The sequence below is a fragment of the Oncorhynchus nerka genome, linkage group LG13 (assembly GCF_034236695.1).
Source record: "Oncorhynchus nerka isolate Pitt River linkage group LG13, Oner_Uvic_2.0, whole genome shotgun sequence".
NCBI lineage: Eukaryota > Metazoa > Chordata > Actinopteri > Salmoniformes > Salmonidae > Oncorhynchus > Oncorhynchus nerka.
This window is the reverse complement of record NC_088408.1, coordinates 97,530,489-97,555,990: the sequence shown is the minus strand read 5'-3', so window position 1 is coordinate 97,555,990 and position 25,502 is coordinate 97,530,489. Positions and strand designations below refer to the sequence as shown.

The 25,502-nt window shown below is 45.8% G+C and overlaps 2 protein-coding genes across 4 annotated transcripts in view; both read left to right on the top strand.

Moving 5' to 3' along the window:
- Positions 1-25,502, top strand: part of LOC115140714 (BMP-2-inducible protein kinase) — a 99,869-nt gene that overhangs the window by 64,726 nt on the left and 9,641 nt on the right. For 2 of the 3 annotated variants that reach the window (XM_065026884.1, XM_065026886.1), the window contains exons 13-15: positions 2,450-2,703; positions 10,362-10,543; positions 11,394-11,522. In XM_065026884.1, the coding sequence (XP_064882956.1) occupies positions 2,450-2,703; positions 10,362-10,543; positions 11,394-11,522 (565 nt within the window). The remainder of the gene's footprint in view (positions 1-2,449; positions 2,704-10,361; positions 10,544-11,393; positions 11,523-25,502) is intronic. The other variant, XM_065026885.1, reaches the window with a different exon arrangement.
- LOC135574636 (uncharacterized) lies at positions 13,787-15,913 on the top strand. The gene is made up of 3 exons (XM_065026082.1): positions 13,787-13,807; positions 14,124-14,520; positions 14,605-15,913. Exons 1-3 carry the CDS (start codon positions 13,787-13,789, stop codon positions 15,126-15,128), a joined length of 942 nt encoding a protein of 313 aa, XP_064882154.1. The 3' UTR covers positions 15,129-15,913.

Here is a 25,502-nt window from a genome sequence, read left to right as displayed (position 1 = left end):
AACAACAGGCCCACTACTCAGCCACTACTCAGCCATGTCACATCAACAACAGGCCCACTACTCAGCCACTACTCAGCCATGTCACATCAACAACAGGCCCACTACTCAGCCACTACTCAGCCATGTCACATCAACAACAGGCCCACTACTCAGCCACTACTCAGCCATGTCACATCAACAACAGGCCCACTACTCAGCCACTACTCAGCCATGTCACATCAACAACAGGCCCACTACAACCATGTCACATCTACAACCGGCCCACTACTCAGCCACTACTCAGCCATGTCACATCAACAACAGGCCCACTACTCAGCCACGTCACATCAACAACAGGCCCACTACTCAGCCACTACTCAGCCATGTCACCAACAACAGGCCCACTACTCAGCCACTACTCAGCCACGTCACATCAACAACAGGCCCACTACTCAGCCACTACTCAGCCATGTCACATCAACAACAGGCCCACTACTCAGCCACGTCACATCAACAACAGGCCCACTACTCAGCCACTACTCAGCCATGTCACATCAACAACAGGCCCACTACTCAGCCACTACTCAGCCATGTCACATCAACAACAGGCCCACTACTCAGCCACTACTCAGCCATGTCACATCTACAACAGGCCCACTACTCAGCCACTACTCAGCCATGTCACAACAACAACAGGCCCACTACTCAGCCATGGTAAGAGCTGTAGTTTAGACATATTGAACACAAATCCCGTAAGTTGCAGATGAACTGCAAGGTGTACAAAGAAAAGCTGGGTTACCACACACTGAAACCTCCCCCAGTTTTATTTCATGCAGAAACGACTGCCAATAAGATATAATAAATGTACCAGGATGAAACTATATTGAACGCTGGACGAGATAATGCTCTGTAGAGGGAAACGAAACTCTGTTGTTCAGGAGCGCAAGAACATGCACAGTGTGACAGGATGCTGGAAACAGCTGGCTATTTCATTCTGTGTCAAATATATCCCCCCAAAAATCAACTTCCTTCTCCAAACACTAACTGGCATCTCCCTCGCTGAACAGACCTCTGCCAAAACGTAAAGGGTGCAGAGCAGTGACTTCATCCCAAAATATCCTACCGTTCATATTTACGTACCCTCTGTGTCAACCGTCGCCAACACCAGTCATCCAAATACGTACTGTAAAGGCAGAGTCGGTTTTAGCTCGTTTTAGCATTTCAGGGAGAGGGGAGGGGAGGGAGACGGGAGAGAGAGGGGGAGAGGGAGGGGAGAGGGGAGGGGAGAGGGGGGAGAGGGGGAGAGGGGGAGAGGGAGAGGAGGGGGAGACGGGAGAGGAGAGGGGGAGGGGGAGAGGAGGGGGAGAGGGAGAGGAGGGGAGACGGGAGAGGAGAGGGGGAGGAGGAGAGGGGGGGGGGAGGAGGGGAGAGGAGAGGGGAGGAGGAGGAGAAGGGAGGGGGAGGAGAGGAGAGGGGGAGAGGGAGAGGAGGAGGGGGGGAGGAGAGGAGGAGGGGGAGAGGGGAGAGAGGGAGAGGAGAGGAGGAGGGGAGAGGAGGGGGGAGGAGAGGGGAGAGGAGAGGAGAAGAGGAGAGGGAGGGAGGGAGGAGGGAGAGGAGAGGAGGGAGGGAGGGAGGAGGGAGAGGAGGAGGAGGGGGGAGAGGAGGAGAGGAGAGGGGAGGAGGGGGAGGGGAGAGGGGAGAGAGAGGAGGGGGAGGAGGAGAGGGAGAGGAGGAGAGTAGAGGGAGAGGAGGAGAGGAGAGGGAGGGGGGGGGAGAGGAGAGGGGGAGAGGAGAGGAGGAGGAGAGGAGAGGAGAGGAGGGGAGGGGAGGGAGGGGGAGAGGAGAGGGAGGAGAGGGAGGAGAGGAGAGGAGAGGAGGAGAGGAGAGGAGAGGAGGAGAGGAGAGGAGGAGAGGAGAGGAGAGGAGAGGAGGAGGAGGGGAGAGGAGGAGGGGAGAGTAGAGGAGGGGAGAGGAGAGGAGGAGGGAGGGGGAGAGGAGAGGGGAGGAGAGGAGAGGAGGGGGAGGGGAGGAGAGTAGAGAGGAGAGGAGGGAGAGTAGAGAGGAGGGAGGGGGAGGAGAGGAGGGAGGGGAGGGGAGGGGAGGGGAGAGGAGGAGAGGAGAGGAGAGCAGAGGAAGGGGAAGGGAGGAGAGGAGGGTAAAGCGCCACCGGTTCACTGTGTGTGTGTGACTGTGTTAAATTGTGACATATGAAGTGATTACACAGAGGAAATCAGGCTCTCTCTCGTCCGTTGTAGTCACTTTAGCAAAGTGAGTGTTTTAGGAAATATCACTTATCCCATACATTTAGCGTTTCGTCACTGTCAAACCATAATCAACCTTTTAATATAAGTCTCTATTACTGACAGTCCTATTGTCTGATCCTGTCCATCACAGATTCACTGTGTCTGTAATCATGTCTCTCTCATCGTCAACGTGACATCACTGTTACCTCGTTCCCCTCCCCTGTCAGATGCACCAGTACCACCAGGCCTTTGCACAGCAACAGCAACTACAACTCCATCAACAACAACAACAACAACTACTACTACAACAACAGCTACAACATCAACAGCATTCCACCCAGCAGCCCACTGTGGCCTCCCCGCTAGAGTTCCAACATCCTTTGGGCTCTTTTAACCCGGCTGGATCTGGGGTCAGCCCTGGGGTCGTGGCAATCGGTGCTGGAAATGTGACACCTTCCCCTGTTGAGGCTCTATACACCAGGTAACACCTTCCCCTGTTGAGACTCTATACACTAACACCAGGTAACACCTTCCCCTGTTGAGACTCTATATACTAACACTAGGTAACACCTTCCCCTGTTGAGACTCTATACACTAACACCAGGTAACACCTTCCCCTGTTGAGACTCTATACACCAGGTAACACCTTCCCCTGTTGAGGCTCTATACACTAACACCAGGTAACACCTTCCCCTGTTGAGACTCTATACACTAACACCAGGTAACACCTTCCCCTGTTGAGACTCTATACACCAGGTAACACCTTCCCCTGTTGAGGCTCTATACACCAGGTAACACCTTCCCCTGTTGAGACTCTATACACTAACACCAGGTAACACCTTCCCCTGTTGAGACTCTATACACCAGGTAACACCTTCCCCTGTTGAGACTCTATACACCAGGTAACACCTTCCCCTGTTGAGACTCTATACACCAGGTAACACCTTCCCCTGTTGAGGCTCTATACACCAGGTAACACCTTCCCCTGTTGAGGCTCTATACACCAGGTAACACCTTCCCCTGTTGAGGCTCTATACACCAGGTAACACCTTCCCCTGTTGAGACTCTATATACTAACACCAGGTAACACCTTCCCCTGTTGAGACTCTATACACCAGGTAACACCTTCCCCTGTTGAGACTCTATACACCAGGTAACACCTTCCCCTGTTGAGGCTCTATACACTAACACCAGGTAACACCTTCCCCTGTTGAGACTCTATACACTAACACCAGGTAACACCTTCCCCTGTTGAGACTCTATACACCAGGTAACACCTTCCCCTGTTGAGACTCTATACACTAACACCAGGTAACACCTTCCCCTGTTGAGACTCTATACACCAGGTAACACCTTCCCCTGTTGAGGCTCTATACACCAGGTAACACCTTCCCCTGTTGAGGCTCTATACACCAGGTAACACCTTCCCCTGTTGAGGCTCTATACACCAGGTAACACCTTCCCCTGTTGAGACTCTATACACTAACACCAGGTAACACCTTCCCCTGTTGAGACTCTATATACTAACACCAGGTAACACCTTCCCCTGTTGAAGCTCTATAGACCAGGTAACACCTTCCCCTGTTGAGGCTCTATACTCTATACACCAGGTAACACCTTCCCCTGTTGAGACTCTTACACCAGGTAACACCTTCCCCTGTTGAGACTCTATATACTAACACCAGGTAACACCTTCCCCTGTTGAGGCTCTTACACAAGGTAACACCTTCCCCTGTTGAGGCTCTATACACCAGGTAACACCTTCCCCTGTTGAGACTCTATACACCAGGTAACACCTTCCCCTGTTGAGACTCTATACACCAGGTAACACCTTCCCCTGTTGAGGCTCTTATACCAGGTAACACCTTCCCCTGTTGAGGCTCTATACACCAGGTAACACCTTCCCCTGTTGAGGCTCTAACACCAGGTAACACCTTCCCCTGTTGAGGCTCTAACACCAGGTAACACCTTCCCCTGTTGAGGCTCTATACACCAGGTAACACCTTCCCCTGTTGAGACTCTATACACCAGGTAACACCTTCCCCTGTTGAGACTCTATACACCAGGTAACACCTTCCCCTGTTGAGACTCTATACACTAACACCAGGTAACACCTTCCCCTGTTGAGACTCTATATACTAACACCAGGTAACACCTTCCCCTGTTGAGACTCTATACACTAACACCAGGTAACACCTTCCCCTGTTGAGACTCTATATACTAACACCAGGTAACACCTTCCCCTGTTGAGTCTCTATACACCAGGTAACACCTTCCCCTGTTGAGACTCTATACACCAGGTAACACCTTCCCCTGTTGAGACTCTATACACTAACACCAGGTAACACCTTCCCCTGTTGAGACTCTATACACCAGGTAACACCTTCCCCTGTTGAGACTCTATACACCAGGTAACACCTTCCCCTGTTGAGACTCTATACACTAACACCAGGTAACACCTTCCCCTGTTGAGACTCTATACACCAGGTAACACCTTCCCCTGTTGAGACTCTATACACTAACACCAGGTAACACCTTCCCCTGTTGAGACTCTATACACCAGGTAACACCTTCCCCTGTTGAGACTCTATACACCAGGTAACACCTTCCCCTGTTGAGACTCTATACACCAGGTAACACCTTCCCCTGTTGAGGCTCTATACACCAGGTAACACCTTCCCCTGTTGAGGCTCTATACACCAGGTAACACCTTCCCCTGTTGAGGCTCTATACACCAGGTAACACCTTCCCCTGTTGAGGCTCTATACACCAGGTAACCTTCCCCTGTTGAGGCTATACCAGGTAACACCTTCCCCTGTTGAGGCTCTATACACCAGGTAACACCTTCCCCTGTTGAGGCTATACACCAGGTAACACCTTCCCCTGTTGAGACTCTATACACCAGGTAACACCTTCCCCTGTTGAGACTCTATATACTAACACCAGGTAACACCTTCCCCTGTTGAAGCTCTATAGACCAGGTAACACCTTCCCCTGTTGAGACTCTTACACCAGGTAACACCTTCCCCTGTTGAGACTCTTACACCAGGTAACACCTTCCCCTGTTGAGACTCTATATACTAACACCAGGTAACACCTTCCCCTGTTGAGGCTCTTACACCAGGTAACACCTTCCCCTGTTGAGGCTCTATACACCAGGTAACACCTTCCCCTGTTGAGACTCTATACACCAGGTAACACCTTCCCCTGTTGAGACTCTATACACCAGGTAACACCTTCCCCTGTTGAGACTCTATACACCAGGTAACACCTTCCCCTGTTGAGGCTCTTATACCAGGTAACACCTTCCCCTGTTGAGGCTCTATACACCAGGTAACACCTTCCCCTGTTGAGGCTCTAACACCAGGTAACACCTTCCCCTGTTGAGACTCTATATACTAACACCAGGTAACACCTTCCCCTGTTGAGACTCTATACACCAGGTAACACCTTCCCCTGTTGAGACTCTATACACCAGGTAACACCTTCCCCTGTTGAGACTCTATACACCAGGTAACACCTTCCCTGTTGAGGCTTGAGAACTTCCCTGTTGAGACTCTAACACCAGGTAACACCTTCCCCTGTTGAGACTCTATACACCAGGTAACACCTTCCCCTGTTGAGGCTCTATACACCAGGTAACACCTTCCCCTGTTGAGGCTCTATACACCAGGTAACACCTTCCCCTGTTGAGGCTCTATACACCAGGTAACACCTTCCCCTGTTGAGGCTCTATACACCAGGTAACACCTTCCCCTGTTGAGGCTCTATACACCAGGTAACACCTTCCCCTGTTGAGACTCTATACACCAGGTAACACCTTCCCCTGTTGAGACTCTATACACCAGGTAACACCTTCCCTGTTGAGGCTCTATACACCAGGTAACACCTTCCCCTGTTGAGACTCTATACACCAGGTAACACCTTCCCCTGTTGAGACTCTATACACCAGGTAACACCTTCCCCTGTTGAGACTCTATACACCAGGTAACACCTTCCCCTGTTGAGACTCTATACACCAGGTAACACCTTCCCCTGTTGAGGTCTAACACCAGGTAACACCTTCCCTGTTGAGGCTCTACACTAACACCAGGTAACACCTTCCCTGTTGAGGCTCTATACACCAGGTAACACCTTCCCCTGTTGAGACTCTATACACCAGGTAACACCTTCCCCTGTTGAGACTCTATACACCAGGTAACACCTTCCCCTGTTGAGGCTCTTATACCAGGTAACACCTTCCCCTGTTGAGGCTCTATACACCAGGTAACACCTTCCCCTGTTGAGGCTCTAACACCAGGTAACACCTTCCCCTGTTGAGACTCTATATACTAACACCAGGTAACACCTTCCCCTGTTGAGACTCTATACACCAGGTAACACCTTCCCCTGTTGAGACTCTATACACCAGGTAACACCTTCCCCTGTTGAGGCTCTATACACCAGGTAACACCTTCCCCTGTTGAGACTCTATACACTAACACCAGGTAACACCTTCCCCTGTTGAGGCTCTATACACCAGGTAACACCTTCCCCTGTTGAGGCTCTATACACCAGGTAACACCTTCCCCTGTTGAGGCTCTATACACCAGGTAACACCTTCCCCTGTTGAGACTCTATACACCAGGTAACACCTTCCCCTGTTGAGGCTCTATACACCAGGTAACACCTTCCCCTGTTGAGGCTCTATACACCAGGTAACACCTTCCCCTGTTGAGGCTCTATACACCAGGTAACACCTTCCCCTGTTGAGGCTCTATATAACACCCCTGTTGAGACTCTTATACCAGGTAACACCTTCCCCTGTTGAGACACCAGGTAACACCTTCCCCTGTTGAGGCTCTATACACAGGTAACACAGGTAACACCTTCCCCTGTTGAGACTCTATATACTAACACCAGGTAACACCTTCCCCTGTTGAGGCTCTATACACCAGGTAACACCTTCCCCTGTTGAGGCTCTATACACCAGGTAACACCTTCCCCTGTTGAGACTCTATACACCAGGTAACACCTTCCCCTGTTGAGACTCTATACACAACCCAGGTAACACCTTCCCCTGTTGAGGCTCTTACACCAGGTAACACCTTCCCCTGTTGAGGCTCTATACACCAGGTAACACCTTCCCCTGTTGAGACTCTATACACCAGGTAACACCTTCCCCTGTTGAGGCTCTATACACCAGGTAACACCTTCCCCTGTTGAGGCTCTATACACCAGGTAACACCTTCCCTGTTGAGGCTTCCCCTGTTGAGGCTCTATACACCAGGTAACACCTTCCCCTGTTGAGACTCTATACACCAGGTAACACCTTCCCCTGTTGAGGCTCTATACACCAGGTAACACCTTCCCCTGTTGAGACTCTATACACCAGGTAACACCTTCCCCTGTTGAGACTCTATACACCAGGTAACACCTTCCCCTGTTGAGGCTCTATATACCAGGTAACACCTTCCCCTGTTGAGGCTCTATACACCACCAGGTAACACCTTCCCCTGTTGAGGCTCTATACACTACACCAGGTAACACCTTCCCCTGTTGAGACTCTATATTCCCCTGTTGACTAACACCAGGTAACACCTTCCCTGTTGAGACTCTATACACCAGGTAACACCTTCCCCTGTTGAGGCTCTATACACCAGGTAACACCTTCCCCTGTTGAGACTCTATACACCAGGTAACACCTTCCCCTGTTGAGACTCTATACACCAGGTAACACCTTCCCCTGTTGAGGCTCTATACACCAGGTAACACCTTCCCCTGTTGAGGCTCTATACACTAACACCAGGTAACACCTTCCCCTGTTGAGACTCTATACACTAACACCAGGTAACACCTTCCCCTGTTGAGACTCTATACACCAGGTAACACCTTCCCCTGTTGACCAGGTAACACCTTCCCCTGTTGAGGCTCTATACACCAGGTAACACCTTCCCCTGTTGAGGCTCTATACACCAGGTAACACCTTCCCCTGTTGAGGCTCTATACACCAGGTAACACCTTCCCCTGTTGAGACTCTATACACCAGGTAACACCTTCCCCTGTTGAGGCTCTATACACCAGGTAACACCTTCCCCTGTTGAGGCTCTATACACCAGGTAACACCTTCCCCTGTTGAGGCTCTATACACTAACAGGTAACACCTTCCCCTGTTGAGACTCTATACACCAGGTAACACCTTCCCCTGTTGAGGCTCTATACACCAGGTAACACCTTCCCCTGTTGAGGCTCTATACACCAGGTAACACCTTCCCCTTCCCTATACACCAGGTAACACCTTCCCCTGTTGAGACTCTATACACCAGGTAACACCTTCCCCTGTTGAGGCTCTAACACCAGGTAACACCTTCCCCTGTTGAGGCTGTAACACCAGGTAACACCTTCCCCTGTTGAGACTCTATACACTAACACCAGGTAACACCTTCCCCTGTTGAGGCTCTATACACCAGGTAACACCTTCCCCTGTTGAGACTCTATACACCAGGTAACACCTTCCCCTGTTGAGACTCTATACACCAGGTAACACCTTCCCCTGTTGAGGCTCTAACACCAGGTAACACCTTCCCCTGTTGAGGCTGTAACACCAGGTAACACCTTCCCCTGTTGAGGCTCTAACACCAGAGACCTTCCCTGTTGAGACTCTATACACTAACACCAGGTAACACCTTCCCCTGTTGAGACTCTATACTAACACCAGGTAACACCTTCCCCTGTTGAGGCTCTATACACCAGGTAACACCTTCCCCTGTTGAGGCTCTATACACCAGGTAACACCTTCCCCTGTTGAGACTCTATACACCAGGTAACACCTTCCCCTGTTGAGACTCTATACACCAGGTAACACCTTCCCCTGTTGAGGCTCTATACACCAGGTAACACCTTCCCCTGTTGAGGCTCTATACACCAGGTAACACCTTCCCCTGTTGAGGCTCTATACACCAGGTAACACCTTCCCCTGTTGAGGCTCTATACACCAGGTAACACCTTCCCCTGTTGAGGCTCTATACACCAGGTAACACCTTCCCCTGTTGAGGCTCTATACACCAGGTAACACCTTCCCCTGTTGAGACTCTATACACCAGGTAACACCTTCCCCTGTTGAGGCTCTATACACCAGGTAACACCTTCCCCTGTTGAGACTCTATACACCAGGTAACACCTTCCCCTGTTGAGGCTCTATACACCAGGTAACATCCTTCAGTCACTTCATACCCCAATATTTATGTGCCTGTAATGTATGTCAGTAGCACAGACACCACAAGTAATACAGCACATCATAAAGCGTCTCAGTCTATGGTGATCATTAGCCTGCCCCACTTCATATCTTCCTCTCTCTCTCCCTCTCTCTCCCTCTCTCTCCCTCTCTCTTCCTCTCTCTCCCTCTCTCTTCCTCTCTCTCCCTCTCTCTCCCTCTCTCTCCCTCTCTCTCCCTCTCTCTCCCTCTCTCTCCCTCTCTCTCCCTCTCTCTTCCTCTCTCTTCCTCTCTCTCCCTCTCTCTCCCTCTCTTCCTCCCTCTCTCTTCCTCTCTCTCTTCCTCTCTCTCTTCCTCTCTCTTCCTCTCCCTCTCTCTCTTCCCTCTCTCCCTTCTCTCTCTCTTCCTCTCTCTCTTCCTCTCTCTCTTCCTCTCTCTCTTCCTCTCTCTCTCCCTCTCTCTTCCTCTCTCTCTTCCTCTCTCTCTTCCTCTCTCTCTCCCTCTCTGATCCTCTCTCTCTTCCTCTGATCCTCTCTCTCTTCCTCTGATCCTCTCTCTTCCTCTCTCTCTTCCTCTCTCTCTTCCTCTCTCTCTTCCTCTCTCTCTTCCTCTCTCTTCCTCTCTCTCTTCCTCTCTCTCTTCCTCTCTCTCTTCCCTCTCTCTTCCCCTCTCTCTCCTCTCTCTCTTCCTCTCTGTTCCTCTCTCTCTTCCTCTGTTCCTCTCTCTTCCTCTGTTCCTCTCTCTGTTCCTCTCTCTTCCTCTGTTCCTCTTCCCCTCTCTCTTCCTCTCTGATCCTCTCTCTCTCTCCTCTCTCTTCCTCTCTCTCTTCCCCTCTCTCTTCCTCTCTGATCCTCTCTCTCTCTTCCTCTCTGATCCTCTCTCTTCCTCTCTGTTCCTCTCTCTTCCTCTCTCTTCCTCTCTGTTCCTCTCTGTTCCTCTCTCCCCAGTAGAAACCCTCTGGTGGACCTAAAGGTGACCACCCCTCCCTCCCGGACCCAACCCCAGACCCTGGTCACCCCCCAGAGCCACCCTCCTGACATGTCCCGCTGGAACCCCTTCGGAGAGGACAACTTCTCCAAACTAACGGAGGAGGAACTTCTGGACCGCGAGTTCGACCTCCTCAGAGCAAGCAAGTGCCCCATCTTTTACAGTCCCCCACCAAGTGCCCCGTCTTTTACCTTCCCCCAGCAAGTGCCCCGTCTTTTACCTTCCCCCAGCAAGTGCCCCGTCTTTTACCTTCCCCCAGCAAGTGCCCCGTCTTTTACCTTCCCCAGCAAGTGCCCCGTCTTTTACAGTCCCCCAGCAAGTGCCCCGTCTTTTACCTTCCCCAGCAAGTGCCCCGTCTTTTACCTTCCCCAGCAAGTGCCCCGTCTTTTACCTTCCCCCAGCAAGTGCCCCGTCTTTTACCTTCCCCCAGCAAGTGCCCCGTCTTTTACAGTCCCCCAGCAAGTGCCCCATCTTTTACCTTCCCCCAGCAAGTGCCCCGTCTTTTACCTTCCCCCAGCAAGTGCCCCGTCTTTTACAGTCCCCAGCAAGTGCCCCGTCTTTTACAGTCCCCAGCAAGTGCCCCGTCTTTTACAGTCCCCCAGCAAGTGCCCCGTCTTTTACAGTCCCCCAGTCTTTTACCTTCTTCCCCTTTCCGTTACTGTTCCACCTGGGTTTGATTCCCACAGGGAACAATGTCTGCACTCACAACGGATAGTCGCTCTGGAGAAGAGCTTCTGCTAAATGACTGACATGTAAACATATATATTAATAGACAAAAGGTTCCTGCTCTTTAGTTGCCATTTGTCAATATATTAATATGTTTAATATTCTGTCTCGATTTGTTACTTTTCTATCTGCAAACGTTCTTATATTTCACTAAATGCACTCCTGATTCCAAAGACAATTATTTATGTCTAATGTTAATGGCTAGTATAAAAAAAAAATGATTTGGAATTTCCTGTGTCTTAACGATCCCCTATCTGCCCGAGCAGGTAAACCCGTGGAGAGAACCACTAGCATGGAGGCAGACCGACCGCTGCAGCCAATCACCTCCGCCGCAACCACCAAGCCCCTCCTCCCTGAATACCTGTTTGGCTCCACCCCCTTCCTGGCTAGCGCAGGCAAGTCTTAATGGAGGCCCCTCCCCCAACCCCGTCTCGCCGCGCCCCAACAGGACCCAACACTTCAGTTTGGAACTCTCCTGTCTTCATTTCTCCCCTGCCAAACTCAACTCTTAAACCCCCAACCACACTCACTATACTACCCCCCCCTTAAAGCCCCAACCACACTCACTATACTACCCCCCCCTTAAACCCCCAACCACACTCACTATACTACCCCACCCTTAAACCCCCAACCACACTCACTATACTACCCCACCCTTACACCCCCAACCACACTCACTGTTCACCCCCCTTAAACCCCCCATCCACACTCACTGTTCACCCCCTTACACCCCAACCCACACTCACTGTTCACCCCCCTTACACCCCCAACCACACTCACTGTTCACCCCCTTACACCCCCAACCAAACTCACTGTTCACCCCCCTTAACCCCCAACCAAACTCACTGTTCACCCCCCTTAAACCCCAACCACACTCACTGTTCACCCCCCTTAAACCCCCATCCACACTCACTGTTCACCCCCCTTAAACCCCCAACCACACTCACTGTTCACCCCCCCCAACACCCCCAAAACCACACTCACTGTTCACCCCCTTAAACCCCCAACCAACCACTCACTGTTTTCACCCCCCTTAAACCCTCAACCACACTCACTGTTCACCCCCTTACACCCCCAACCACACTCACTGTTCACCCCCCTTAAACCCCCAACCACACTCACTGTTCTCCCCCCTTAAACCCCCAACCACACTCACTGTTCACCCCCCCATTATTCATTATGATCTGAAAGGCTACACTGATCCCAGATCAGCAGTCCTACTTTGAGACGCTATGTGAAACACAGACCCTGGTGAGTAATTGCAGTCTTTTGGTGTAAATGGTCTTACGTTTACCAGGTCAGACTTCAGAGAACCAAACAGCCCATCTCGTTAATGAACAGTAGGATGTATGTATTAGTGGGGTCCCAAATTATAATACATTTCAAAAATCATAACTTTTATTTAACTAGGCAAGTCAGTTAAGAACAAATTCATATTTACAATGACGGCCTATTTACAAATGATTGACACCCTCGATAAAGATGAGCATTTAAATGACGATAAAATGAATAAATAATATTATTTTAAACTTGGCCATAAGTGGATCTTCCAGCAATACAATGACCCCAAGAAAACAACATCAAAATCCACAAATAAGTTGTTAATTGGCCACACAAATCAACGTTTTGCTATGGCCATCTCACGCTCCGGACTTGAAACCCATTTGAGAACGTGTGGATTTAATTGGAGGGCACATCCATCAATCATTTTGACCCCTACCTTTGACCCCTACCTTTGACCCCTACCTTTGACCCCTACCTTTGACCCCTACCTTTGACCCCTACCTTTGACCCCTTTTTGAGATGAAAAAAAGTATTACTCGTGAAAAAATGTTTTTTTCTCTGAGAAATTGAGGAAAACAGATTTTTGGCAAAAATATCCTAAAATTGTACGAGTATAAAATAAATGTAATTCTCCAATATAGCTCAGTATTGACTTATTTTACATTAGTAATTTATGTGTCAGTTTCAGACCCCACTGTATATGATGGTACAGTAATGATTTCATAATTTAGTCACAAACCAGCAGTGAAAGAATGCGTGGTCATTTAGCCGTAAAATATATATATTTTTTTGATTTTGCTTATTGAGTCCATTTGAAACTAGCATATTGATATATTTATAAATATCCTTAAATCTCAAAAGCCCCACCTTGGGGCGTAATAAGTTTATTTCCTGTTAGGAGATTTTCCAAAATGTCATGTCCCTTTTGGGTTGTACTGTGCACTTTACTATGGACAACTATTGTAGCTGCCGCCCACACCCCAAAAAGATTCATTATTACAACAATTGTATAACTAAAATGTATCGTAAGAATGTCAATGTCACCATTCTTCTTCTTTTTTTTTTTAATGGTAGCTAAATTAAGTTTTTTTGTTGTCGTGATATAACAGTCAGCGGTGCCCATATATTAAAATATGTTAACTAGAGTATGACAATGAAATCCCAGAATGACTTCAGTTAAGTGATTTTTATAGTAACTTAGAGCAAACTGAAGTCTGACTATAAGTCAGACGTTCTGCCTATATATATCGAAATGGAAATATGTATCCCATGTCTCACTAACTTAGTATAACATTGTAGTTCAAGGTATAGCTGAGCTAAGGAACAACCAAAAATGAAAAAAGCTGCGTGAAAGTACTTGACCACTGATTAGGTTATGGGATGCTCAGAAGGGACCGTAATTCTAGAAATGGAGCCCCAACATACGGTTGAAGTCATCCCAAAAGGCTGTAATGACAACATTTGGTGACAAATGTACAAACAGCCTTCATTTTATGTATGTATTTGTGCCATAGACAATGTTGTCAAGGTCATTCATATTTTCTTTGGTTGTCTAGTCTGTCCAAAGTCTGAAGGGACTTTCAGGGACTTATGACAAAATGTTCCAACCAATTCATCTCTGAAGTTTGTTTGTATCTACTAACCATTTCAACGTGCTCTCATTAAAGATGTGCATGAAGCTGCACCTATATTTGGGTGGTGATGTAGTATAGCATACAACCCTACATCTGGTCCTGCTGCCACTTCTAGGTCTGACAGCTGCAGGCCTGGAGTCTCCACTTCTAGGTCTGATAGCAGCAGGCCTAGAATCTCCACTTCTAGGTCTGATAGCAGCAGGCCTAGAATCTCCACTTCTAGGTCTGACAGCTGCAGGCCTAGAATCTCCACTTCTAGGTCTGACAGCTGCAGGCCTAGAATCTCCACTTCTAGGTCTGACAGCTGCAGGCCTAGAATCTCCACTTCTAGGTCTGACAGCTGCAGGCCTAGAATCTCCACTTCTAGGTCTGACAGCTGCAGGCCTAGAATCTCCACTTCTAGGTCTGATAGCAGCAGGCCTGGAATCTCCACTTCTAGGTCTGATAGCTGCAGGCCTAGAATCTCCACTTCTAGGTCTGATAGCAGACTCCACTTCTAGGTCTGCAGGCCTAGAATCTCCACTTCTCTGACAGCTGCAGGCTGAATCTCCACTTCTAGGTCTGACAGCTGCAGGCCTAGAATCTCCACTTCTAGGTCTGACAGCTGCAGGCCTGGAGTCTCCACTTCTAGGTCTGATAGCAGCAGGCCTAGAATCTCCACTTCTAGGTCTGATAGCAGCAGGCCTAGAATCTCCACTTCTAGGTCTGACAGCTGCAGGCCTAGAATCTCCACTTCTAGGTCTGACAGCTGCAGGCCTAGAATCTCCACTTCTAGGTCTGACAGCTGCAGGCCTGGAAGTCTCCACTTCTAGGTCTGACAGCTGCAGGCCTAGAATCTCCACTTCTAGGTCTGATAGCAGCAGGCGTGGAGTTTCCACTGCTGTGTCTGATAGCAGCAGGCTTCAGTTATGCACACTTGCCTATACAGTAATAAGCTGCTTTCATTCCTTGATAACACCTCCATATATTTGTATTTATTTTCCAAAGGTAAGTTTAACCATTAACAAGGGAATTGCTGGATTCCTCAATACCCCAGTCATTCTGTTGCATTTCATTGTCAATTTAAGAGCTCTGTACTCTTGACTATTTTGATCAACTAATAATAAGTGTACAATTATTTAACTTCTGTTTATTGTTTCCATGTTTTAATGCAAGACAGTCATACTCAGAAACATCTTGTTCAAATAGTGTATTGGTGGACAGATTTCTGATTTAACAGCCATACTTGTTTGATCTGTTATTTTGTACAATTAGAAAGAAAAAAAAAAGCCATTTAATTACAAGAATGACTTGAGCCATTAATTACACTGATGATCAAGTTCAAGACGAACAGGAACAGGAAGTGAAAAGTTTGGATGGTTTTAAGCCCGCCCACCAGCGTTCAATAACAGTATTGAATATGTTGTGTTGTTTACATTGATATATTTTGTTCTTATTTTACAAATGTTAATTGTTTGCTTTTGGGTCATTGGTTTCACTTCCTGTCCTTTTTGTTACTGTGGTGAAGACAGCCTCAAAACCTTCATCGTTTTATATTTGGTTGCTTTCAAAACATCGTCATCAACATACAGATGTTCATAACAACTGTTTGTTCCTGTGAAACATCGGTTATTGTAGGAATGTCAGAACTGTTGGATGAGCAGGTTGTTTGTTGTGCTGCACTCCAGCAGCTGCCTCTCCCGGGAAAGGAAAGTATACTGCGTTAGATGCATAAGTTGTATATAAAAAAAATAATATTAAAAATATCTGTTTTTCAACAGACAAACTATGTAAATGATCTTGTACCATACTGTGAATGTTTTTTTGTTTTTTAAAAATATATATACAAATGCTTAATGGTGATAAATAAAAACATTATTCAAAAGCAATATACATTTTTTGGGGGTTTGTTTTATTGATGGCTTTTACAATGAGTAGATAGATGCCAAACGATGAGGTGTTTGTAGGTTTCTGAGTGGTATTATCTGCCCACCGTTACACCAAGATGTTTCTCAGATTAACATGGCTGTCTTTGTGGGTCTCTGCACCTCCTGAATGACTAACAAACAACAACAAAAAAGAGACAGACATTTGTTCCGATAATGAATTGAAGCAACACTTATGTTTTGGGTATTGAGAATCCTTAACCAATATGTTATACCGGTGCCTTCTGGGAAGTATTCAGACCCCTGGACTTTGTCCACATTTTCTTACGTTACAGCCGGATTCAAAAAAATGTATTGAATTGTTATTTTCCCTCATCAATCTACAGACAATACCCCATAATGACATCACAATACTCCATAATGACATCACAATACCCCATAATGACATCACAATACCCCATAATGACATCACAATACTCCATAATGACATCACAATACCCCCTAATGACAAAGCAAAAAAATATTTTTAGAAACTTTTGCTAATTTATAAAAAAAAATTAAACGATCACATTTACGTAAGTATTCAGACCCTTTACTCAATATTTTGTTAAAGCACCTTTGGCAGTGATTACAGCCTCGAGTCTCCTTGGGTTTAACGCTAGAAGCTTGGCACACCTGTATTTGGGTAGGTTCTCCCATTCCTCTCTGCAGATCCTCTCAAGCTCTGTCAGGTTGGATGGGGAGTGTCGCTCCACAGCTATTTTCAGGTCTCTACAGAGATGTTAGATCGGGTTCAAGTCCGGGCTCTGGCTGGACCACTCAAGGACTCGTCCCGAAGCCACTCCTGCGTTGTCTTGGCTGTGTGCTTAGGGTCGTTGTCCTGTTGGAAGGTGAACCTTCGCCTCAGTCTGAGGTCCTGAGCGCTCTGAAGCAGATTTTTATTAAGGATCTCTCTGTACTTTACTCTGTTCATCTTTTCCTTGATCCTGACAAGTCTCCCAGAGTCTGCCGCTGAAAAACATTCCCACAGCATGATGTTGCCACCACCATGCTTCACCTTAGGGATGGTGCCAGGTTTCCTCCAGATGTGACGCTTGGCATTCGACCAAAGAGTTCAATCTTAGTTTCATCAGACCAGAGAATCTTGTTTCTCATGGTCTGAGAGTCTAAGTGCCTTTTGGCAAACTCCAAGCGGTCTGTCATGTGCCTTTTTACTGAGGATTGGCTTCTGTCTGGCCACTCTACCATAAAGGCCTGATTGGTGGAGTTCTGCAGAGATGGTTTTCCTTCTGGAATGTTCTCCCATCTCCACAGAGGAACTCTGGAGCTCTGTTAGAGTGACCATCGGGTTCTTGGTCACCTCCCTGACCAAGGCCCTTCTCCCCCGATTGCTCAGTTTGGCCAGGCGGACAGCTCTAGGGAGAGTCTTGGTGGTTTCAAACTTCTTCCATTTAAGAATGATGGAGGCCACTGTGTTCTTGGGGACCTTCAATGCTGCAGACTTTTTTTGGGGTAACCTTCCCCAGGTCTGTGCCTCGACACAATCCTGTCTCGGGGCTCTACTGACAATTTCTTCGACCTCATGGCTTGGTTTTTGCTCTGGCATGCACTGTCAACTGTGGGACCTTTTATATAGACAGGTGTGTTCCTATCCAAATCATGTCCAATCAATTGAATTTACCACAGGTGGACTCCAAGTTGTTGAAACATCAAGGATGATCAATGGAAACAGGATGCACCTGAGCTCAATTTCAAGTATCATAGCAAAGGGTCTGAATACTTATGTAACATTACATTACATTTAAGTCATTTAGCAGACGCTCTTATCCAGAGCGACTTACAAATTGGTGCATTCACCTTATGACATCCAGTGGAACAGTAGTGCATCTAAATCTTTTAAGGGGGGGGGCTGAGAGGGATTACTTTATCCTAGGTATTCCTTAAAGAGGTGGGGTTTCAGGTGTCTCCGGAAGGTGGTGTAAATAAGGTATTTCAGTTTTTTTATGTTATACATTTGCAAAAACTTCTTAACCTTTTTTCTGCTTTGTCATAATGGGGTATTGTGTGTAGATTGCTGAGGATTTTTATTTATTTAATACATTTTAGAATAAAACTAACATAACAAAATGTGGAAGAAGTCCAGGAGTCTGAATACTTTCCAAAGGCTCTGTACATACAGTATTGTGCTTTGGTTATGGGGAATCCTTAACCAACATGTTATATAAACCGGACTGTGCTTTTTTTGAAAAGGTAAATAAGATATTAAACCATAAGCAGCTCACTGTCTCTCTCAAAACCTCAGAGTGGAGAACATGTACTGGGTAAATCCCAGCTTTGATGTTTAATCAGTTGGCGGTTATGTTTCTCTTTAAAAATCCAATCGAAAATATCCTGACACCGTCCTCATTGAGATCAAACTGTGTTTGCTGATTTTTAAGATGTATTTTACCTTTATTTAACATAGGCAAGTCAGTTAGGAACAGTGGGTTAACTGCCTTGTTCAGGGGCAGAACGACAGATTTTTTTACCTTGTCAGCTCGGGGATATGAACTTGCAACCTTTCAACCTAACCACTAGGCTACCCTGCCGCCCCAAGTCTGCTTGACTAATATGTTTAATACATGACTGTAACCAGGGACGCAACTTTGGTTTTAGAAGTGTGGGGGGGGCATTATTTTTATGTATCCAGTCTGATAAACACTCCAAACAGCCTTCCCTGCAGCTCGGAGGCATCCTCGTGGTCCTAAAGCACACCTCTGCCTCTTTTTGTATCACATTCCAGTGAAATATGCACCCCTGACTGTAACATGCTTCAGGCATTTAGTTTCTGTCCATACAACTTGTCTTTTCTATGATTTGGCCTATTCACCTAAATTCACCTCAGTTCCAACTAGATCTGTGGATTTATTTTTGTTGGCTAATTAGATTTGATATAATATACTTTTTAAATGTGACTCTTTTTTTCCAGTAATTCCAGTACACCTTCCCACATAATTACATTCTAATAGACCTCTCTACCGCCCAGGCCTTATCTCAATTAGATGTGCTCACATCCTCTCTCTCACCTTCTTTTGGAAAAAAGGTCAAAGTTCATCAAGGAAACACGGATGGGAAATGCTTGAAATAAGACTGTCTTTTCTCCACTCACGTGTCATTTAGGCTAATTACGTTTACGAAGTGGATCCCAAAACAAATATATAAAGGGCTCTAGTTAGTTGTGCAAAATACATTTTATATACTGAACAAAAATATATAATGCAACGTGTAACAATCGAAAATATTTTCCTGACTTACAGCTCATATCAGGAAATCAGTCAATGAAAAATAAATGTGTTAATAAACCCTGATCTAGGGATTGATTGGTCACAGATACCTTATTTTTTTGAAGGTATTAGAAAACCAGTTCAGGTGTGACTCATTTGCGTCACGCAGCGCGACACAATCTCCTTCTCGTAGAGTTGATTAGGCTGATGGTTGTGGGCTGTGGAATGTTGACCCACTCCTCTTCAATGGCTGTGCGAATTTGCTGTATATTGGCGGGAACTGGAACACGCTGTCGTACACGTCGACCCAAACCTGCTCAATGGGTGTCCGAGTATGCAGGCCACGGAAGAATTGGGACATTTTTAGCTTCTCGTCACGGTATGTCTGCATTCAAATTGCCATTGATAAAACGCGATAAATTACCTTTTTCAGTTGGTTAATTAATGCCAGTGGCCTTCCTTCGGACTCTAAATCCTATACACATAGTATTAAATGTTGTACATTTTGTATGCTTTGTGTACATGTAAGGCTCCCTTGAAAAAGAGGCGTTGGTCTCAATGGCATTTCCCTGTTAAAATAAAGGTTAATAAAAAATAGAATTTTCAATTTAATTACGTCATAGATATCGTTAGGTGAGTGAGCTGTATTATAGCAATGATTGAGAATGTAAAGGACTGTGACGTCTGATTTGTAATACTGTTGGGGGGTGGGGGTTCTCTCGTTCGTCGCAATGTGTCCCATGTTTCATGAGCTGAAATAAAAGATGCCAGACATTTTCCATATGCACACACACACAAAAAAAGCTAATTTCTCTCATTTTGTGCACAAATTTGTTTACATCTCTGTTACTGAGCATTTCTCCTTTGCCAAGATTATCCATCCACCTGACAGGTGTGGCATAGTATGATCATTACACAGGTGCGCCTTGTGCTGGGGGACAATAAAAGGCGCAGTTTTGTCACACGACACAATGCCACAGATGTCTCAAGCTTTGAGGGAGTGTTGCAATTGGCATGATGACTGCAGAAATGTCCACCAGAGCTGTTGCCAAATAATTGAATGAAAGAATTTGGCAATAATTAGAGACTTTGGAACTACGTCCAACCGGCTGCACAACCGCAGACCATGTATATGGCTTCGTGTGGGCAAGTGTTAACGTTGTGAACAGAGTGGTGGTGGGGTTATGGTATAGGCAGGTATAAGCTACAGACAACTAACACAATTGCATTTCAGCGATGGCAATTTGAATGCTCAGAGATACCGTGATGAGATCCTGAGGTCCATTGTCGTGCCATTCATCCGCCACCATCACCTCATGTTTCAGCATGATATAGCACGGTCCCATGTCGCAAGGATCTGTACACAATTCCTGGAATCTGAAAATGTCCCAGTTCTTCCATGGCCTGCATACTCACCAGACCTATCATCCATTGAGCATGTTTGGGATGCTCTGGATCGACGTGTACGACAGCGCGTTCCAGTTCACGACAATATCCAGCAATTTTGCACAGCCATTGAGGTGGAGTGGGACAAGATTCCACAGGCCACAATCAACAGCCTGATCAACTCTATGTGAAGGAGAGGTCTCTGCATGGGGCAAATGGTCACACCAGATACTGACTGGTTTTCTGATCCACACCTCTACCTTTGTGTTTAAGGTCTCTGTGACTAACAGATGCATATCTGTATTTCCAGTCATGTGAAATACATAGATTAGGGCCGAATGCATTTCATTAAATTGACTGATTTCCTTATATGAACTGTAACTCAGTAAAATCTTTGAAATTGTTGCATGTAGTGATAGAATGCTGGCCTTCTAGGCAGAGTTGCAAAGAAAAGGCCTTATCTCAGACTGGCCAATAAAAATAAAAGATTAAGATGGGCAAAAGAACACAGACACTGGACAGAGGAACTCTGCCTAGAAGGCCAGCATCCTGGAGTCGCCTCGCTCTGGATAAGAGCGTCTGCTAAATGACTTAAATGTAAATGTAAATGTGCGGCAGGGTAGCCTAGTCGTTAGAGCGTTGGACTAGTAACCGAAAGGTTGCAAGTTCAAATCCCCGAGCTGACAAGGTACAAATCTGTCGTTCTGCCCCTGAACAGGCAGTTAACCCACTGTTCCTAGGGCCGTCATTGAAAATAAGAATTTGTTCTTAACTGACTTGCCTGGTCAAATAAAGGTCAAATAAAAAAAACTGTTGACGTTGAGACTGGTGTTTTACTATTTAAGGAAGAAGCCAGTTAGGGACTAGTGAGGCATCTGTTTCTCAAACTAGACACTCTAATGTACTTGTCCTCTTGTTCAGTTGTGCAACGGGGCCTCCCACTCTTTCTATTCTAGTTAGACAGTTTGTGCTGTTCTGTGAAGGGAGTAGTACACAGCGTTGTACGAGATCTTCAGTTTCTTGGCAATTTCTCATGGAATAGCCTTCATTTCTCAGAACAAGAATAGACTGACGAGTTTCAGAAGAAAGTTCTTTGTTTCTAGCCATTTTCAGCCTGTAATCAAACCCACAAGTCATTTACAACATTAACAATGCATTTCTGATCAATTGAATGTTATTTTAATGGACAAAAAAATGTGCTTTTCTTTCAAAAACAAGTACATTTCTAAGTGACCCCAAACTTTTGAACGTGTGTGTGTGTATATAAAATCTGATAGACAACAAAACGATTAGGCCTAAGTATTATCCCCTGTCACATTGGTGTCTTTGTTAGATTTGAGCAAACACTATGGCCAGTTTATTAGGTACATCACCCTGTTCACAAAAATGATTAGCTTCTACAAACAGTGAGTCACATGGACGTGGCTTGCTGTATAAAGCAGGCAGACGGGCATCGAGGCATTCAGTTACTGTTCGAATGAACGTTAAAATGGGTGAAGCCAGTGACCTAAGCAACTGTGAACGCGATATTGTCTTCCAAGGCCAGCGTCTCCGAGTCAACTGCTCACATCCTGTTTAGTGTTAATGGTACAGGCTGGTGGCCGTGGTTTAATGATATGGGGGATGTTTTCTTCGTACAAGTTAGGTCCCTTGATACCAATTGAGTACATCTTAGTGGTGGTGAGACTCGTTTGAGTTAAAATCTTCTTTTTTTTGCAAGAGAGACATTACAGGACATTACACACACAGGACATTATATTACACATTACAGGACACTACATTACACACACAGGACATTACATTACACATACAGGACATTATATTACACATACATTACATTACACATACAGGACATCACACATACGGGACATTACATTACACACAGGACATTACACATTACACACAGGACATTATATTACACATTACAGGACACTACATTACACACACAGGACATTACATTACACATACAGGACATTATATTACACATACATTACATTATATTACACATACAGGACATCACACATACAGGACATTACATCACACATACAGGACATTACATTACACATACAGGACATTACATTACACATACAGGACATTACATTACACATACAGGACACTACACATTACAGGACACTACACATTACAGGACACTACACATTACAGGACATTACACATACAGGACATTACACATACAGGACACTACACATACAGGACATTACACATACAGGACACTACACATACAGGACATTACACATACAGGACACTACACATACAGGACATTACACATTACAGGACACTACACATTACAGGACACTACACATTACAGGACACTACACATACATTACACATTACAGGACATTATACATTACAGGACACTACACATACAGGACACTACACATTACAGGACACTACACACAGGACACTACACATACAGGACATTACACATACAGGACACTACACATTACAGGACACTACACAGGACACTACACAGGACACTACACATACAGGACACACATTACACATACAGGACACTACACATTACAGGACACTACACATACAGGACACTACACATTACAGGACACTACACATTACAGGACACTACACATTACAGGACACTACACATTACAGGACACTACACATTACAGGACATTACATTACACATACAGGACACTACACATCACAGGAGACTACACATACAGGACACTACACATTACAGGACACTACACATTACAGGACACTACACATACAGGACACTACACATTACAGGATACTACACATACAGGACACTACACATTACAGGACACTACACATTACAGGACACTACACATTACACGACATTACATTACACATACAGGACACTACACATTACAGGAGACTACACATTACAGGACACTACACATACAGGACACTACACATTACAGGACACTACACATTACAGGACACTACACATACAGGACATTACATTACACATACAGGACACTACACATTACAGGACACTACACATTACAGGACACTACACATACAGGACACTACACATTACAGGACACTACACATACAGGACACTACACAGACAGGACACTACATTACACATACAGGACACTACACATTACAGGAGACTACACATTACAGGACACTACACATACAGGACACTACACATTACAGGACACTACACATTACAGGACACTACACATACAGGACACTACACACACAGGACACTACACATTACAGGACACTACACATTACAGGACACTACACATACACTACACATACAGGACATTACACATACAGGACACTACACATTACAGGACACTACACATACAGGACAATACACACACAGGACACTACACATTACAGGACACTACACATTACAGGACACTACACATTACAGGACACTACACATACAGGACATTACACATTACAGGACACTACACATTACAGGACATTACACATACAGGACACTACACATTACAGGACACTACACATTACAGGACACTACACATTACAGGACACTACACATACAGGACACTTACACATACACACATTACAGGACATTTACACATTACAGGACACTTACTACACTACACATTACAGGACACTACACATACAGGACACATTACAGGACACTACACATTACAGGACACTACACATTACAGGACACTACACATTACAGGACACTACACATTACAGGACACTACACATTACAGGACACTACACATTACAGGACACTACACATTACAGGACATTACACATACAGGACACTACACATTACAGGACACTACACATTACAGGACACTACACATTACAGGACACTACACATACAGGACACTACACATTACAGGACACTACACATTACAGGACACTACACATTACAGGACACTACACAGGACACTACAGGACACACATACAGGACACTACAGGACACTACACATACAGGACACTACACATACAGGACACTACACATTACAGGAGATTACAGGACACTACACATACAGGACACACTACACATACAGGACACTACACATACAGGACACTACACATTACAGGACACTACACATACAGGACACTACACACATACACTACACATTACAGGACACTACACATACAGGACACTACATTACAGGACACTACAGGACACTACACATACAGGACACTACACATTACAGGACACTACACATTACAGGACACTACACATTACAGGACACTACACATACAGGACACTACACATACAGGACACATTACACATACAGGACACTACACATTACAGGACACTACACAGACAGGACACTACACATTACAGGACACTACACATTACAGGACACTACACATTACAGGACACTACACATACAGGACACTACACATTACAGGACACTACACATACAGGACACTACATTACAGGACACTACAGGACACTACACATACAGGACACTACACATTACAGGACACTACACATTACAGGACACACATTACACATACAGGACACTACACATTACAGGACACTACACATACAGGACACATTACACATACAGGACACTACACATTACAGGACACTACACATACAGGACACTACAGGACACTACACATACAGGACACTACACATACAGGACACTACACATACAGGACACTACACATTACAGGACACTACACATTACAGGACACTACACATACAGGACACTACACATACAGGACACTACACATACAGGACACTACACATACAGGACACTACACATACAGGACACTACACATACAGGACATTACACCATACAGGACATTACATTACACATACAGGACACTACACATTACAGGACACTACACATACAGGACATTACATTACACATACAGGACACTACACATTACAGGACACTACACATACAGGACACTACACATTACAGGACACTACACATACAGGACACTACACATTACAGGACACTACACATACAGGACAC

Bases quoted from the DNA above. Each gene is read 5' to 3' on its own strand.
- LOC135574636 (XM_065026082.1), top strand. From the start codon at position 13,787: ATGGGATGCTCAGAAGGGACC. The intron at 13,808-14,123 runs GTAATTCTAGAA...GATGTAGTATAG, and splicing joins TGGGATGCTCAGAAGGGACC to CATACAACCCTACATCTGGT. The intron at 14,521-14,604 runs GTCTGATAGCAG...CTCCACTTCTAG, and splicing joins CCTAGAATCTCCACTTCTAG to GTCTGACAGCTGCAGGCCTA.